This window comes from Suricata suricatta, chromosome 7, assembly GCF_006229205.1.
Source record: "Suricata suricatta isolate VVHF042 chromosome 7, meerkat_22Aug2017_6uvM2_HiC, whole genome shotgun sequence".
Classification (NCBI taxonomy): domain Eukaryota; kingdom Metazoa; phylum Chordata; class Mammalia; order Carnivora; family Herpestidae; genus Suricata; species Suricata suricatta.
Genome location: NC_043706.1, coordinates 55,815,960 through 55,833,569, shown reverse-complemented (window position 1 = coordinate 55,833,569; position 17,610 = coordinate 55,815,960). Strand labels below are relative to the sequence as shown.

General features: G+C 34.2%; 1 protein-coding gene across 1 annotated transcript in view; it reads left to right on the top strand.

The window, feature by feature from the left end:
* The window catches only part of EYS (eyes shut homolog), a 1,499,666-nt gene that overhangs the window by 1,068,379 nt on the left and 413,677 nt on the right, over window positions 1-17,610 (top strand). Inside the window, exon 29 of the mRNA XM_029943180.1 lies at window positions 9,799-10,028. Within this exon, the coding sequence (XP_029799040.1) occupies window positions 9,799-10,028 (230 nt within the window). The remainder of the gene's footprint in view (window positions 1-9,798; window positions 10,029-17,610) is intronic.

Genomic DNA, 17,610 nt, shown 5'->3' with positions numbered 1-17,610 from the left:
TAATGAAATGGCTCACCATTTATTTGTAAAAAATATAGTTTATGGAATTTTCACACAAAGATTCTGTGCTTAAGTTTTGTCTCTCAAATTGCCTAAGCAGTATTTTTAAGTTAAAAAATACAAATTCGTTCTGGAAAAAGGAGGTAGATATTTCTAGGAACTTATATAAGATATCATCCCATTAGATCAAGATTGAGACCACTTGTGCCCAGCATGAAATTTTTATCTTCCATATCACTAAATGGTATTGCTCCTTAGTTACCCAAACCCAAAATTGGAGATTCATCTATGCTTTTTCATCTTTCTCCCTGAACTACCTATTCTCTACTTCACTTTCAGATCTACTCTCCATCTTTTTCTACCCTGCGTGGTACCCTGGGAGGCTGACATCTATGGGCTACAACCACCCAGCTCCCTTTGGCTTCTGACTTTCAGCCGTGTTTGGCCAAATAGATGGTAGACTTCTAGAACTGATCAATGAATTCAGTAAAGTTGCAGGGTACGAAATCAATGTACAGAAATCAGTTGCATTCTTATACACCAACAAGGAAGCAGCAGAAAGAGAAATCAAGAAACTGATCCCATTCACGACTGCACAAAGAGATAGTAGGACATTGAATAGAAAGAGGAAGAGGTCAAGTTATTCTCTGCTTTCTCTCAGCTAGATATAATGTGGTGGCCGCATTCCTTACTTCAAGACCACAGCTCTTATCAAGTGTCCCTTCTTCTGTATGTCTATCTTTGTCCACAGTACAGAAAGTACTTCATTTGCTTGCCCATTCAGGTTCAGTGACAGTAACAGGTCCTATTCTTGGGACACTTTTCAATTGCTTGTTGCTTCTCTTAAGCTTTTCCAACCTGAAAATAGTCTCTTTATTAAACTCACTTGTTACTACTTCTGAATGTACATCTGTTTTCTGACAGCCCCTGACTGATGCATACCTCATATATGGAATTGATCACCAAAGCCCTTTTCAAAATCAAATGTGACTTTGTTGAGTCAACATTTGTTAAGCAGAGCCCCACATGTTACATGGCGAGCCGGGGTTAACAAAAGACCACAATGGAATTGAAATGAGAAGTTTATTATTCACAGATCCTGGAGGAAGTACACAGCATGTCTTGAGGAGTCATGCTGGAGGTCAAGTCAGGGCTCAGTCAGAGAGAGAGAAAGAGGACCCGGAACAATTGTCTTTTTTAAGGTCTGTGGTGGGAAAATTTTGGGTTTCCTTGACCAAAGCTAGATTGGTCAGTTCACACCAAAAGGAACAGGATTTTGGTATGCTCCATGGGGATCTTACTCAAGTGGCACATGAGGGGGAGTCACTGGGAGCAGGGAGACACTGCTTATCACAAAGGCATTTGGGAAGTTGTATTAGGAACTTATATTTACTTGTGATTCTGCCAGCTGTTACCCAGGGCATGCACTCATGGGAAAGATTTATGCTACTTCAAGGACCTTGCGGGCTGCTTGACCACTAAATGGATACCAAGGAAGCAATATCATAGAATAATTTAAACTCTTAACAACAAATCCCTCTCAAATGTCACTTTTCTACATCCCCAAAAACATACTCTTCATTTAAGTTCCAATCTGATTATTTTTATTCCTGTAATACTTGAGTTACTTCCAGCTACTTCTCCCTCACAAACTATTCTTCACATTAAAACCAGAATGGTAGTTCAAGAAGACATGGATTATTCATTTCCTGCTTAAAACCTTCATGGCCTCACATTGCCTTTAAACGTGGCCAAAAAATCTCCCCATTATCCAGCCCCTGCCTGTTTCCCAAGATTCACCTGTTGGTATTTGCGGCACACACTTTTTTGCCTATCAGCTTCTTTGTCCACCCTTCTTCTCTAGTCAACTTCTGGTTTTTTAAGACTAAGCCATAAGCCTCATGAAGAAGCCTTTCTGATAACTTTTGCTCTGTTACCATAGCATCTATCTACAAAACTGTCTTCAGTTCATCATATTTGTACCCTGCCAGGAATAAAAAATTTGAGAAGCTTTAGTTCAAGGTTAAAGCTATATAAATTCAAATCCGTATGTTTGTCTTATGACATTGAGCAGGTTTATTAAGTCTGTACCTCTGTTTTCTCATCTGTAAATTTAAGAAAATAAAAATAGTCACTTTTTGTATTGCTGTGAGAATTAAATTATGTTAGCACATTTGCAACATTTGGAGCAGTGCTAAGTTTACACTTAGCACTTAATGCATTGTGCATCTTGAGATTGCTCATACTTTTTTTCTCAACCCCACAAGAGGGAAAGCTCATAAATAGGAGGGCCTCAGTTCTACTATGCAGCATATAGTCTTAGCGAGTTTCAGGTGCATAGAGAGGATTCCATAAGTCCTTTTAGGTTGAATAAATAAATGAATAAGTGATATGCAATGACTTCTAGATTGATTAACATGTCTTTTTCTTTGCCCATCTTTGTTTTTCAAATCATGGCTGATAATGTCTAGATCTAGATTCCTTAAAGGAGTTCTTTCTATGAAATAAATACTCTGGGGTTCCCATGGATGTGAGAAAGTTATTCTCTCCTTGTAAGACAAGAAGACAAATTTGTATTTGTTTTTGCCAGTGCACATGTTCTTATAGCTGGAGTTAAGTATGTGACTTTAATCATGATACACTGATTGTTAACTTGTCTGTCTCTAATTTGGATGCACTTTCCAGGTAATAAGTAATCATACGTTTTTAATCCTGGATGATATTTTAGAATATTCTTCTTTCCTTTAAGTTTTATGACAGTTTGAAAGTATTCCAGGGTAATATCTTGCCATAAAAGAAAGGTATATAATATAATAAATGCTTCCATTTGACATAAAGCAAAATACTGCATATTTTTTATACATTATTCTCAATAGTGGAAAGATATGCAAACTTCAGTGATTTCCAAAACTAAATGTAGCCATTTAGTAAAAATGTACTTTTAGCAAAAAATACTGTTTTTATAAGCATGTCATTTTAAATTTAATTTGCTTTTAAAAATCTAAATAATATAAGCTTAGATTGTGAATATGTAGGTTTCCTTAAGGATCCATGATGTAGAGTTCATTATGCATAAGGATCCATTAGGTTATATATTTAAAAATGATTTGTTTCTTTTTATGCCACATCTCAGAATGTGTCTATGGATTAGAAAATTTATAAAATCAAAAAATACACCTTTAACAATTGCTACATATCAGAATTGATATAGCTAAGTAAGTAAATTTGTTTTAAGGTTTTAAGTCCTAAAGAGAGGATAAACATAGAGTAACAATTAAGTGTTCTATGGCACACATATACAAATTAATATTAAGCATTTTCCAAGAGTCACAAGCTGTACACCCAAGGGTTTTAAATAAATTATGAAAATGCCAAAATAATGAGAAAAATCCTTCCCCTCCCCAAAATAATGGGAAATAAAACTATCATCACAAAAATTTTCCTGACTGTACATTACCTTTAGGTAGGAGGGAAAATTTTTCCTCCAATTATAGGTAATACAGTAATTGAAGAAACTGTGTATTTTCATTCTCTTGGATGAAATATTTTATATACGTATCTTTTAGAACCATGTATTTTGAAGTATCCTTCAAGTACAAAATGTTCGTGTTGCAAAAAGTAATAACTAACTGAGGGTACTCATTTAAAATAAAGCATATCAGAGAGGAAGGGGTGGGGTTGGGTGACATAAGTGAAGGAGAATTAATAGTACTTACCATGAAGATCCTGAGTAATACTGTATAGAATTGTTGAATCACTATATTGTACACCTGAAACTAATTTTTTAAATTTTTTAAAATGTTTTATTTATTTTTTGAGAGATAGAGACAGAGAGAGAGATACAGTGTGAGCCGGGGAGGGTCAGAGAGAGACACACACACACATAGAATCCAAAGACAGACTCCAGGCTCTGAGCTGTCAGCACAGAGCCCGATGTGGGGCTTGAACCCACGAACCATGAGATCATGACCTGAGCCAAAGTCAGACACTTAACTGACTGAGCCATCCAGACACCCCTACCTGAAACTAATTTAACACTGCATGTTAACCATACTGGGCTTAAAATTAAAAACTTAATAAATTTTTTAAAATATAATAGCAAACTAGCTCACTATGGGATTTGTAATCCAAACCTGTATATTATTAACTTATTCAAAATATTTTTTGACTTGGTTCCAAGGATTATAATATAAGTGAGCCACTTCCTATTTATTTAAAAATCTGAAAGAAAACATTATTTTATAATGTTTCCGGGTTGAAATTGCCCTCATTGGATGAACAAAGCAAATATAAGTCCTCAAAAAATGCCTTACACTGAGGACCCAAAGTATTCTCACAGATAAAGAGAATACTCAAAGAATATGAGCCGACAGTGAAAAATTACACGGCATTTTAAAGGGAATAAAAACCACCACGAGACAGCAGAAAGAAGAGGAGGTGACTTGGATGTAAAAAGACCAGATGTTATATTACCACATACAGAATACAATTTTGTATGCTTGATTTTTTTTAATAAATGAGGGAAATTAAAGTATAACAAAAAAAAAGATACAATGAAAACTGAGCAGAGAGCTTTTAACACAAGTAAATAGAACTTTAAAAAGTGAAAACATAATAATTCAAATTGAAAAATGGAGTTAAGTAGCAATTAGAAAGTTAAACAGCAATTAGAAAGAGCTATAAAGAGGGGTGCCTGGGTAGCTCCATTGGTGAAGCATCCAACTCTTGATTTTAGCTCAGGTCATGATCTCATGGTATGTGAGTTCAAGCCCTGCAGTTGGAACACCACAGTTTGAGCCCCCCACTGGTCAGTGCAGAGTTTGCCTGAGATTCTCTCTATCCCTACCCTGCTCATGCACACACGCTTTCTCTCTCACTCTCTCTCTCAATAAACAAACAAAACAAGCGAAGCTGTAAAGAGAAGTAATGAATGGGATAATATACTTAAAGAAACTACTATGAGTTGAGAGAGATGTTGCAAAAAGAGATGAAGATAATGGAGGATAAAATGAGAAAATTTTATTTTTTGAAGGTATGCACAGAAGACAAGTTTCCCACCTTAGAAGGATAATCGCATGTAGCAAATCAGTTGTCAACAGGAGCAACAAAAGAGGGAAAAGATTATGAGAAAGAGAAAAATATTCCTTTAGTGAGAAAAATTGAGACAAATTTTGTGAATACAAGATCTTTTAAAATCCCACTATTATGTTAAGAGTGAATGAATTTACTTGTGCTTTAAAATGTTAAATATTGGGGTGCCCATGTGTCTCAGTTGGTTAAGCATCGGACTGCAGCTGAGGTCATGATCTCACAGTCCATGAGTTGGAGGCACATATTGGGCTCTGTGATGACAGCTCAGGGCCTGGAGCCTGATTCAAATTTTGTGTGTCTTTCTGCCCTACTCCACGTGTACTTGCTCACTGTCTCTCTCTCTCACTCTCAGAAATAAATAAACTTTAGAAAAAAATAAAGTAAAATGTTAAATATTATTCCATTTGTTACTAGGATATGATGATTCTTCTATTGCATAATGTTATGTTAAAAAAAGTAATAATACCAGGGATTAATGTTTTCATATCAATTCTCCCAGGTATAATTTTTTGTTTTGATATTTAAGTTTTTTCTTGAATGGCAAATGAGAATTTCAGAAGTCCTAACAGCAATTTTACATTATTTTCTATTTTAATGTAGTTATGCTAATTAAATACATCTTAGCAAAATTTTTCAGTGTTTTGCTTTCAGAAAGAATTCACTATTATTTTTGAAGTTATTAGATCAAACTAAAGACAAGACAACATCAATTTTGGAGCTAATATACAATGATGACAATTTAAATAAAATTTTGAAGCCATTTTTCAAGCTTTATTTGATAGGATGATGACTCATAGTTTTGATAGAACAGGAATTAAATTCTTCTCAAATTTATCTCATTAGCCACCACCACTGAAACATGACTAGGTGTTGTCCGTTATCCTAAATGGGAATTGAAGGCCTGGCCAGAAAGAAACTCCACAGAAATAGTACAGTTTTAGGGAAGACAAAATATAGAATTAGGCTATGTTGATGGTTGCATACCTCTCCATCTACTGAAATTTATTGTCACGTGCTTTAAATGGGTATATTCTGCAAATTATATCTCTTTATAGCTATTAAAGTGAATGTCTGACCCAGATATTAGGGGGGAAACTTGAAAGAGCTTAAATATATATAATTCCAAACTGATAGAAGCAATGATATATATCCAAACAGCATAACACTTTGCAACTTAAAAAGGAAAATGAAGAGCTACGGATAGGGCAGCGTGCTAAGAATTACTTTAAGGTGAAAAGGTAAAGAATAGATTAGCATATCCTGTAGGTGAAAGGATGAAGTAGAATGGAGTATAAAATAAAAGTATATTTATGTTGTCATCTAAAATAAAAGTATACATATTATTTGTACATTAAGTGTGTCTTTTATTCCCTAGATTATTATACTGCTTTAAAAATTTAATTACAATGATTTTTGAAGATTTGCTTCCCCCTACACTGTTAAGAGCCACAAAGTCAAGATTCCTCCAGCTGAGTTGCTTTCTTTTTAATACTTCATCATAATTATAAAAATTCTGCTTCTCTGCTTATGAAGCAAGGCTTCCAGGGTTCACATTTATGAGTCCATTTCTCCTTCTAAGAAATTGAGGCCAGACAAATGTATGCTAAACAGTGATAAAGTCAGCTAACAAGTAAAATCCCTCAGGCTGAAATAATGTGAATTGCTTGCTGCCTGCCTGGCAAATGATTTTATAGAACTTTCTGGAAATGGGAGAATGGCAGGAATGAGACAAAGAGAGGAGGGTCTTCCTTTCTTACACCCAGAGCTCCCACAACATGATTAGCAATCACTGTCATATCAAAGGTGCCTTTCTCTAAGGATCAGGCTTGATTTTGAATAAAATTAACATATCATTCAATCATTAATTCATTCAGGAAAAGGTCGTTAGTGATTACTGCTTGTTACACCAGTGACTGGTTCATCACTATATCCTTGTCCAAAGACACCCAAGAGACAATCCAGCAGATTCTTTGTACTTATTACTTTAGACTGAGTGTAATAAGAAAGGCAGTGAAGTTTTACAATATTGGTGATTTTAAAAAGTTTTGAAACTCTGAATCTTGATTTATTTGCAAGCCTCTCATATATTCATGATTTTTGGAATAAAAAGCGATTACAAATTTAAGCTCCTTTTGTACAATACTAATTATATCAGTATGACTATCATCTAATTGTGTTTGATAAATGCCCATGTTTATTTGACATCTTTAACCTATTTTTACATAAAATAAAAATACGTTAAAAAAATAAATAAAAATAAAAATACATTAAAACATTATCAGAAGAAATTTTTGTTTCTTAATATTAAAACTGAATAAAATTTATTTTAAGTCTAAAATAGGTGAGGCCATGATATAATGTACAATTTACAAAATGAAAAACACTGAAAGTGAAGGGCTGCTAATAGTAATATGTCAGTTACAAAATTTGACCTTAAAAACAGAATATATTAAATTAATGCTGTTTTCAAAATTTGATTTATGACCATACTGTTTTAATTGATGGATCAATTAACAGTAATTATTTTTATATAATCAGCAGCTGAAATGTGCAACATATTGATTTCTTCAGGTGAGACATAGACTCCCTTAGCAGCTACTGTAGGAGAACGAACTAGTGACGTTTAATTCAGTCTAATTTATTCCTGAAAGAGATAATTGACTGCAGTTCATGAAGTCCATAGCAAGAGATAGACAAAATGGTGAAATCGTTCAGAAACCATGAAATAAAAATTAAATTAGAATATGAAATACTGAGTAATAATTCCCATTAACTTCAAATTAGCAGTTCTTGATGGAAGTTACTTTAAAGGGACAAACTTAAAATATGAATACAAATGAGAAATATGCTAACCTAACAATGAAATCTGAGACCGTTGATTGTAAGATTGCATCAAAAGTGTTAGAATTTATATTATTTATAAAACCAAATGTGCGTAATGGAGTTATGAAATGGGCCACAAATATCAACTTATTTTCACTTGCTCTTTTTCTCCTTAGTACTGTGGTACATTGGATGTTGACAAAAATTACTCAAATTAATTGATAAAATATTTCTTGGAAAGACTTCTTGGGGATAATGATTGCTGTTAGGGATAACATGAAGAGATGAGCAGAGCAAATCTATCCATTTTTTTGTGGACATTGTATTTGAAGAGAGAGAAGACAGTTGGGCTTAATCACACATATAAATATATGGTTACAACCTGTGTGATAGACGTCATAAGTAGGAATTTCAGGTTGCAAAATCTTTGTGAAAGAAATTACCTACCAGTTAATATTATTTTGGTAAAATGTTTTCATAAATTATTTCATTTTCTTCAGCTTTTTTATTTCAATAAGTTGACATGTAATAGACAGGAGATGCAAAAATGACTGAGTCTTTAAGGTATCAAAAGATACTTTGAACGGACTTCTTTTGCCAAGGTTTTATCTTTATGACTAGTACAAAACAAAAATTCAGTTAAGTTGTTTATTTGTATTGCACAAAGATATTTTTTACTAAAAAGATAATTCTTCTAGTGATTATCTTAAATGAAAATCTTAAAAGCACTACTTCCAAACAGTAATGTAACACTCAGGAGTACTGTGAAGACATTAATTCAATAAATATTGTTTGTTACTAATAAGGAATTCTGCCAAAATAAGGAATTTGATTGTAGAGGAAAGGGAAAAAAATAATGACCAGTGTATAGCCTGTAGCTCTACATAAAATAAAAAATATATATACTCCAAGCCAGGGGAAGTATTCCAGCAGAGGTACATTTACATGGAATTTTAGAGATGAAAGAAATATCAATTTCATCTTAAGGACCAATGAAGAAGGCTATCTAGAGGAAATAATACAGATTTTTGACTTGGCACTTTAGGTGAAACTTAGGAAGAGAGAAGCAAGAATGCATAGAAAGTAATTCAAACAAACTTCCTATCTTCAGAAAGTTCAGAGTTTTGAAGGAATAGTAATCTCAGTGGGTATGAGTGCTGTTAAGGGACTTATTAGGAATCATGTTAAAATAAGCAGGGAAACAAAGAAGGATTCCATTATCAAGAGGATTTGAATATAAAAGAATCTTCAACTTAATTCAAAGGGATTTTGTTATTGTTTCATTATTTATTTAGGAAGAAAAAACACTAGTGGTACAATTTGTGGGAAAAAAATCAAGGGACTCACTTATAGGCATTTCTAAGGTACTTCTTGGGTAACTCTTAGAAATGAATGCAAGTTACTTTGAGGAATACATATTTCTAGTAATCAACCTAGAAATAATTCAAGTGCAGGCAGTTTTACCATTAAATTGTAACAAGGCCTAATTTTTTGATCTTAGGTTCATGAGGGTTAAAATAATCAAAGTAGAGCTATATTTAGCTAAATTCTAATTCTTCAGTCAGAAAACTGACTCTTAGGCTTATTGAGACTGATACATTCAGGTTTCTTAACTACTTAAAAAAAATTAATTTAGCTTCTCAGAAAACATAGATGGACTGTAATACTGTATTCCACCTGAGGTCACATTCTAGAGCTCAGGCATTTTCACCATTTATAAATCCCACAATTGGAAACCAAAGATGATTATTCTCTTTACCCTCGGTTAAACTGTGATGTGTGTTGTTGTTCTTCATCTTCTTTTAAACCAGAATTTCTGTTATTTCTGTTCAAGTTCATGTACTTTTACTTATATTGTGTTTTCTGTTCTTTTTATAAATCTAGACCCCAGGATCCCACTCTGTCTACAGTGTCTTCTGTTGCTCCTACTAGTGCAACGGAAGGGATTGAGTCCATGTGCACCTCCCTTGGCACCCCACCTATAGCACCGCCCACGTGCCAGGAGGACCTGTGTCACAATGGAGGCACTTGTCATCCTGTCATCCTCGCCAGCGGTACCTTCTCATTCCACTGTGACTGTCCACTACATTTTATTGGCCGTTTCTGTGAACAAGGTAATCAATCTTCATTTGTTTTTAAAAACTTCTTCAGAGGGGACAAGAGAATTACAATGTTATTGAAAGCACATTGACAGAGACTAGCACAAACAAGAGACATCTGTATAATTTTATTTAAAAATGGATTCTGAAAGAATACTTTAGGTTCAGTATTGTAGAAGCAAACCTAAAATTTCTCCATTAGGATTGCCATTCAAAATATATTTTCAATTGCCACAAAAAATAATAGTTAAAGTAGAAATATAGTGCTCCTTATGTAGTTTCTTCTAAAATTATGCAGTGTCCATCTTTTGTCACCATAGACACAATTAGGTTCCACTTGATACTATTTGTATTGTTGAATTGTTAATCACATCACTTTTTTTTGTATTTCATAAGCAGATTCCCATGTTTAAATTATTTTAAGAGTAGGTTATATTTTGATACTTAGGAACACGGTTTTAGCATTAATGGAGCTATTATGAATTAAAGGAAAATTTCCCTATTGTCAACATCTAATGGCCTCCTAAGAGTCTCTCAGTTAATTAAAGCAGTGCTGGGCAATTAGAGCCAGAAACGCCCTGGGCAGATTACAAAGGCATTAGGTCATGATGCATGTCCTTACACTAATAGCTGAAAAGTGACATTGTTTTCTATGTAAAATTAATCACTGGTTCTAAATTGAGGAGGTAAGTATGGGGATTACTATTGGATAGTGATTCAGATGTCAGAGAATTTTATTATTTGTCCAAGATTGTGTGAAATAATTCCTTTTTCAACACCAAAATGTGAGACCTCTGGAAGCAAACTCATAGATACGTATATATGTTATTCAGTTCTTCTTGCCAAATGACCTTATGTGACTGTTTTGTGTTAATATTCAGCCAAGTAAGCAAGTAAATATAGTCAAAAGCACAGAAATGGAAATATAGTCTATTTTCAGGCTTATTGTATAAATAATATGTGTCCTTAAGGTATATTTTTAACTGTAAAATGCTTTTGAAAACAACACTATTGCTTGATTTTTGAGGGAATATTTCATATGTCTGCAAAATAGGAGACTTGCCTTCTACTACAGTGTGAGACCATTTATACTACATTCTGTAAGTAGGGTTCTAGGGACATAATTTGAACTGTAAAACTCTTTTAGATCCACACTTACACATTTAAATCTCTGAGAGGACTTTTGTTTTTGTTTTTAATTTTATGCTAGGTAGAGTTTTAGAAAAATATCCTTCTTACAAACTTTATTAAACTTTACTTTGAGTTTTAATGTTTTTGTAATCAAATTTCCTCATGATAGTGAAATTGATGTAATGAAACGAGGAGTCCTTAGTTATTGGCTCTCTCTCCTGGTCAGTCTCACATGGTAGACCACAAATGACCCTCCAGCCATAATCCTTCTCTCTCCTACTGAATCCCCACTTCTCCTTTCTCTAACTCCTGACTGAGTAGCTTAAGGCTGCATGTATAGACCTCTGGAAAAAGAGAAATCCGGGTTTATTTGGAATTAAACCCAAGGCTTGACTGAGATTTAATTGTATTTGGTGTTTTGGTGGCAAAATGTAGAAAATTGACCTCAGGAAAAGAACTGGGAATCCCTGTTTATATTTGTTGCTAGCTAAATTTTTTCTTTTTTCAGTATTACTAATCACTTCCTGCCTTCTACATTTTAGTGTCTTTCTTGTTGAATTTATAGTATTTTAAAACTAATAATTGGATGAAGGTGTTGCAAAAATTAGGTAATCCACTATACAGTATTAATTTCTAAGTGCAAAATAATCAGAAATTGTGAGTAAATAATTATTACCAATTACAGATTTTTTGAAGAAACTTTAAATGGGTAATATCTGAGGTTGTGTGATACTCTAAACAGAATTCATGCAATAGAACTTTTTTTATAGTATGAGTTATCCTAGTATTATCTTGTTCTTTCCTCCTTTTTGGGGAAATATTTTAGTATAATACATATAATAAAGTATAATATGCATTTTTAGATTGGGAATATTATTTCTAAGTATAAAATTTTATGTAGTTTTAATCATTTATTCCTAAAATTTGAATTAAATACCATTTCCTGTTTCAGTTATAAAGTCAAGAACAGATTTGTATTTTCAACCTAATGCTCTAAATATAATTCACACTGGTATGCATTTTATAATCCAGATTGACAGATGAGGATGTGCACCTAAGACCCATGATACTGATACTACGAGGAGACTTTTTATAGCATTATCTAGATTGGCCAGATGTCATAATTTCTAAGTGTAGCATTCAATAAACAATATTATATGCCAGTTTCAGTGTTTCACCGACGTAAAAATGTTGATTTGGATAAACAATCTCTGACTCAGTCTGTCTCTGTCTCTTTCTGTTTCTATTTCTCTCTCTCTCTCTATGTATATATATACACATTATATATATATATACATATATATACATTATATATATATTAGAAATGTTATCAGTATTAAAATTCTTAGAACGTGGGGCACCTGGGTGGTTCATTTGGTTAAATGTCCGGCTTCAGCTCAGGTTATGATTGCACGGTTCGTGGGTTCAAGCCCCTGTCAGGCTCTGTGCTGACAGCTCAGAGCCTGGAGCCTGCTTCAGATTCTGTGTCTCCCTCTCTCTCTGACCCTCCCCTGCTTGCTCTCTCTCTGTCTCTCAAAAATAAATAAAAAACATTAAAAAGAATTTTAAATGCTTAGAACTTAAAGATCATTGCTATGAAAATAATTTTTAAATGAGTGCTTTATTGAGTACATTCAGTAGCTAAAATATATGAAATTCTGCTTCAGGAGTGAAATTTACATAATATCACTGTGAAGCATTCTGATTTACCAGACACTGCACGGAGTGCTTCATGCATCTTATGTCATTTAACCCTCAGAATAAGCCAGCTGAAGTGGGAACTGTAAATTAACCCAATTTACAAATGAGAAATCTAAAACCTAGACTCTATTAAATTACTCACTGAAGGTCACACAGCCTGTCTGTGGTAGAGGTAGGATTAGAAGCAATCTTGGCTAACTCTGGACTTCACATTTAACCACCATGCTCTATTGCTACACTAGATAGAATATCAAATTTAACATGATGGCATGACATGGAATTTCTGAATTTTCTCACTCTTTAACCTCTACATAAAAAGTATATTTCAGGGAAAAAAAGAATTTTCTTAAAAAAAATGAAATTTTAGGGGTGCCTAGATGGCTAAGTCGATTGAATATCTGACTCTTGATTTCAGCTCAGGTCATGATCCCAAAATCATGGGATTGAGCCCTACATGGGCCTTCTCACTGAACTTGGAGACTGCTTAAGATTCTCTCTCTCCCTCTCCTCCCCCACTTGCATGTGCTATCTCTTTTGCAAATAAAATAAAATTTTGAAAACCAGAAAACCAAAGAAATTAATGTTGATCTACTAAATATTTACTAGAGAGACAATTACTATTGTGATCCACATAAAATTAAACTGTAAAGCACATTAGGTGACCTAAAAAGAATTCTCTCTCCATAATGATTTCAGTAAAACAAATATAGAAAGTAGATGAACAAGATTTGAATTTCAGGAAAACCTATTTATTAATGATGGCAATACAATTCTCTGAAAAAATATATAATTGTCCAGGCATCTATAAGTAAAGATATGTTGGTTGATTTTTCTTCACAACCTTGCTTTTTCACTTCCAGTCAATATTCTTAACGTGTGAGAGGATCTTAAAGTATTTTTTTAACAACTTTGATTTTTCACAACAAAATTGATGTGTAAATTAAGTATAGACCTTAATTAAAATTGTACTGGATTTAGTAAAACAGAGAAGGGGGTTTTAGGGCTCTGAGACTCAGTAATGGGTCACCCAAACACATGTTTCCTTTCTACTTGGCATTACGTAATGTGCTCTATTTTATCAAATCATCCCTGTCCAATCACCTAATAGCACTGACTTTTATAGAATTGGTTTGATTTAATATGCATTTTTTCCTCAACATATGCTATCTTAATTCATATTAGCTAAACCGTGTTGCCTACTTAATCATAAGGATCCTGCATCTCACCAGGGGAAACATAAGAGCATATATTCTTGCTTTGTTTTAGAGGGCTACATGCAGGCAGATGGCTGTCTCCTACTGTAAAGTTCAGAGTGACAGATTTAGAATATCAGTGCCTTGTGCTGGGGGAAAGCGTATGCCTCTGACTATTAATTATAGGATTAACATTTTTAAACAGCCCAATACTTTTTAGTGTTCTATAAAACAATTTTATAAATAGTGCAATAAGGGAGCATTTAAATGCCATACATTAAAACCACGAAATCTTTTGTTTTATTTGATATCCTGTCTGTGTATATCCCATATATGTTTAAAGGTCAACTGTACTGAGTAAATTGCAAACCTAGAAATAAAAATGAGAGGTTTTAGCAGGCATTTTGTCTTATTATAAATAAATAAAGACTGCCTTAACACCTGCCTTTGCTTTTACCATATTATTTTAAAGGCATATTAGAGTAGATTGAATTTACTTATTAACTTTAGATCAGGTGACTGAATGTCAGACATTCCAGAGCCAAGAAGGCAGAGAAACAGCATTAATCAGTTTTTTATGGCAATTATTTATCTCCTTTTCCAGAAACTGATGGTCTGCATCATCAGCAGAGGGCCAAGAAATGGGTATTGGTATTTTCAAACATAATATTGAAAATTCTCATGTCTGAAAATATATTTTTCAAATCCTACAGTAGCACTGTGTATTAGTAAACAGCAGCTGCTGAAATAGTCATATGTTGAGTTGAAAATGAATGGAGATTGAGTCAAGGACAGGGGCTGAAAGGAGCCAAGATTACCTGACCTATCAGAGACAGAAGATTTCGTTTTTGAAGGCAAGGGTGGGCTGAGGGCTCCCGTCTTCTCCGCTTCCTTGCTGTATGGTCTCCAGCAAGGAGCTCTGTTTTCAGTGGGTAGAAGAAGGCAGCACCCTCCTCATCACAGTGATTATAGCTATGTAAAAAGTAAATGTCCGTCAGTCTCTCTACGTATACTGGTCATAATCCAGAATTTTTTATATAGGATGAAGAGGAAATATATATACCCTCTGTCTATCAAAAAAGGATGACATATATTTCTCCTTTATTACCTTAATTAACATTTTTACTCCACTATAATTCAACACATTAAACAAACATTAGGTGAACACCTAACATATATAACACATGGAGTTAGTTATTAGAGATAGTATGAAATTAAGAAACCACCTGTTTTGTCTTTATGTCTGCAAATTGTTCACATGGGGTGTAAAATGGGAGATGCAAGGAAAGGAAGACTGCCCTACATAGTCTCAGCTCAACATCACGTCCTCCCTAACAATGTATTACATAGGACCTATGTTAGTTTTCTGTTGCTTCCTTAACTAATTATCACACAACTTAGTGACTTCAACAATGCAAGTTATTATCTTAAAGTTCCATAAATCATGGAGCGCCTGGTGGATCAGTCAGTTAAGTGTTCAGCTCCTTGATTTCAGCTTGGTCATGATCTCACAGTTCATTGGATCAAGCCCCACCTTGGGCTCTGTTATTAACAGCATGAAGACTGGTTGGGATTCTTTCTCTTCTTTCTCTCTGCCCCTCCCTCTCTCCTCTCTCTTTCTCAAAATACATAAATAAACTTTGAAAATCCATATGTTTAAGTTCCATACATCGAAAGACTGTCATAAATCTCAGTAGGTTACAATCAAGGTATTGGCAGGGCTGTGTTCCTTTCTAGAGGCTGTAGGGGAGAATCTATATCCTTGCCTTTTCCAGCTTCTAGAGGCCTTCTTCATTCATCTTCAAAGCAAACAATGGTGAGCCAAAGCTCTTTCATACCATGTTACTCCGTCTATGCTTCCACCTCCCTTTCCTATGTTTAATGACCCTTATTATGACACAGAGCCCATTCAGATAGATAATCCAGGACAATTCTTGTGTCTCAACATCATCTGATTAGCAATTTAAATTCCAACTGCAGCCTTGGGGCGCTTGGGTGGCTCCATTGGTTAAGCATCAGACTTTGGCTCAGATCATGATTTCACAGTTTATGGGTTCCAGCCTCACATCAGGCTTTGTGCTGACAGCTCAGAGCCTGGAGCCTGCTTCGCTTTCTTTCTCCCTCTTTCTTTGTTCCTCCCCCACTCGCACTGTTTCTTTCTCTCAAAAATAAATAATTTTTTTAATTAAAAAAAAATCCAACTGCAGCGTTAACGCCCCTTTGCCTTATAAAGTAACATTTGCATACATCCTAGGAATTAGGATGTGGACATCTTTGGGGGGGGGGCATAATTCAGCCTACCATAGGACTTGTAGTCATTCCTCAGAATTTACAGGATCATATAGTAGAAAAGGAAACTTATTAGGTGGCTATCTGATGCTCACAAAATTGAGCAAGGCAAGTGGAACCAACTTGGAAAATATACTCTGAAGGATACTCTTAGGACCACGGAATGGAACAGAATGAGGCTCATCCAAGAAAAGTTTGGAGCTCCACCACCACCACCACTGAAGAAGAGCTTATACTGTCACTGTGTTCTGAATCATTTGCTTAAGACTCAGAGTCCCAAGAAGTATTTTGAAAATGTCTGATTGGCAAAACCTCAGCCATATGCTAACCTAGTACCTGTGCAGAACAGAAAGGAGAGGGGTAAGAAAAATCATCCTTTACCTTAGGCCTCTAAGTAGATCATAAAATCCACCAAGATCCCAAGCAATGGCCTCTTTTTTATTTCCACACAAAAATAAAGTCATTCTCACAGGGTTTTTATAGCACACATGTGGGTACACACACACACACACACACACACACACACACCTTAATCTTTTCCTTAAAAATTCTTCAGATATTTCTCCTCCCTCTTCTCATCACTCCCCTATTTTCTATTTTCTCCTTGAATTCTTGATATTTTTATTTATATTGCAGACTTGTTGAGCAAAAATTTTATTGCTATTCCTCCTGCAAATACAACATAAATCTCTTATCAAATATCTTCATGAAGATTGTTCCTTTCTTATATCCAATTTAGGTAATCAGGAAAAATATTCTATGATCAAAGTAGTATCTGAAATAGTACTTAAAAGAATGAGTTGGAGGAATTAGAATGAGCAAAGCCATGAGGAAGAGACTTTCCTACTTTGGCTTGGAAGCAGGGTGCATGCGAGATCAATGAGGTCACTGAAAAAATAAAGCTAGAAATCCATTGGGACCCATACTGCAGAGAAGCCAAAATGATAGATTAAAAGTATTGATTCATTAACAGTGCATTTCATTGGGAAAAAGACATAATGGTTAGAGCTTGCTTCAGAATGATGAATCTGAGAGTAGGATTTAGAAAAGATATGGTGACGAGGAGAAAAAGGTAGAGATAAAAAAAAAAATTGGGACATAATTTCAACAGGCTAGAAAAATTGGATGAAAACTTTTAATTCTAATACTTCCAAATAATTTTGAAGTATAACAGCTTTTTATAATTTGGAAGTATAACTGTTCTTTATATATACAAAACAAAAGCTATACATACATGTAATATATATATATATATATATATATATATATATATATATATATAT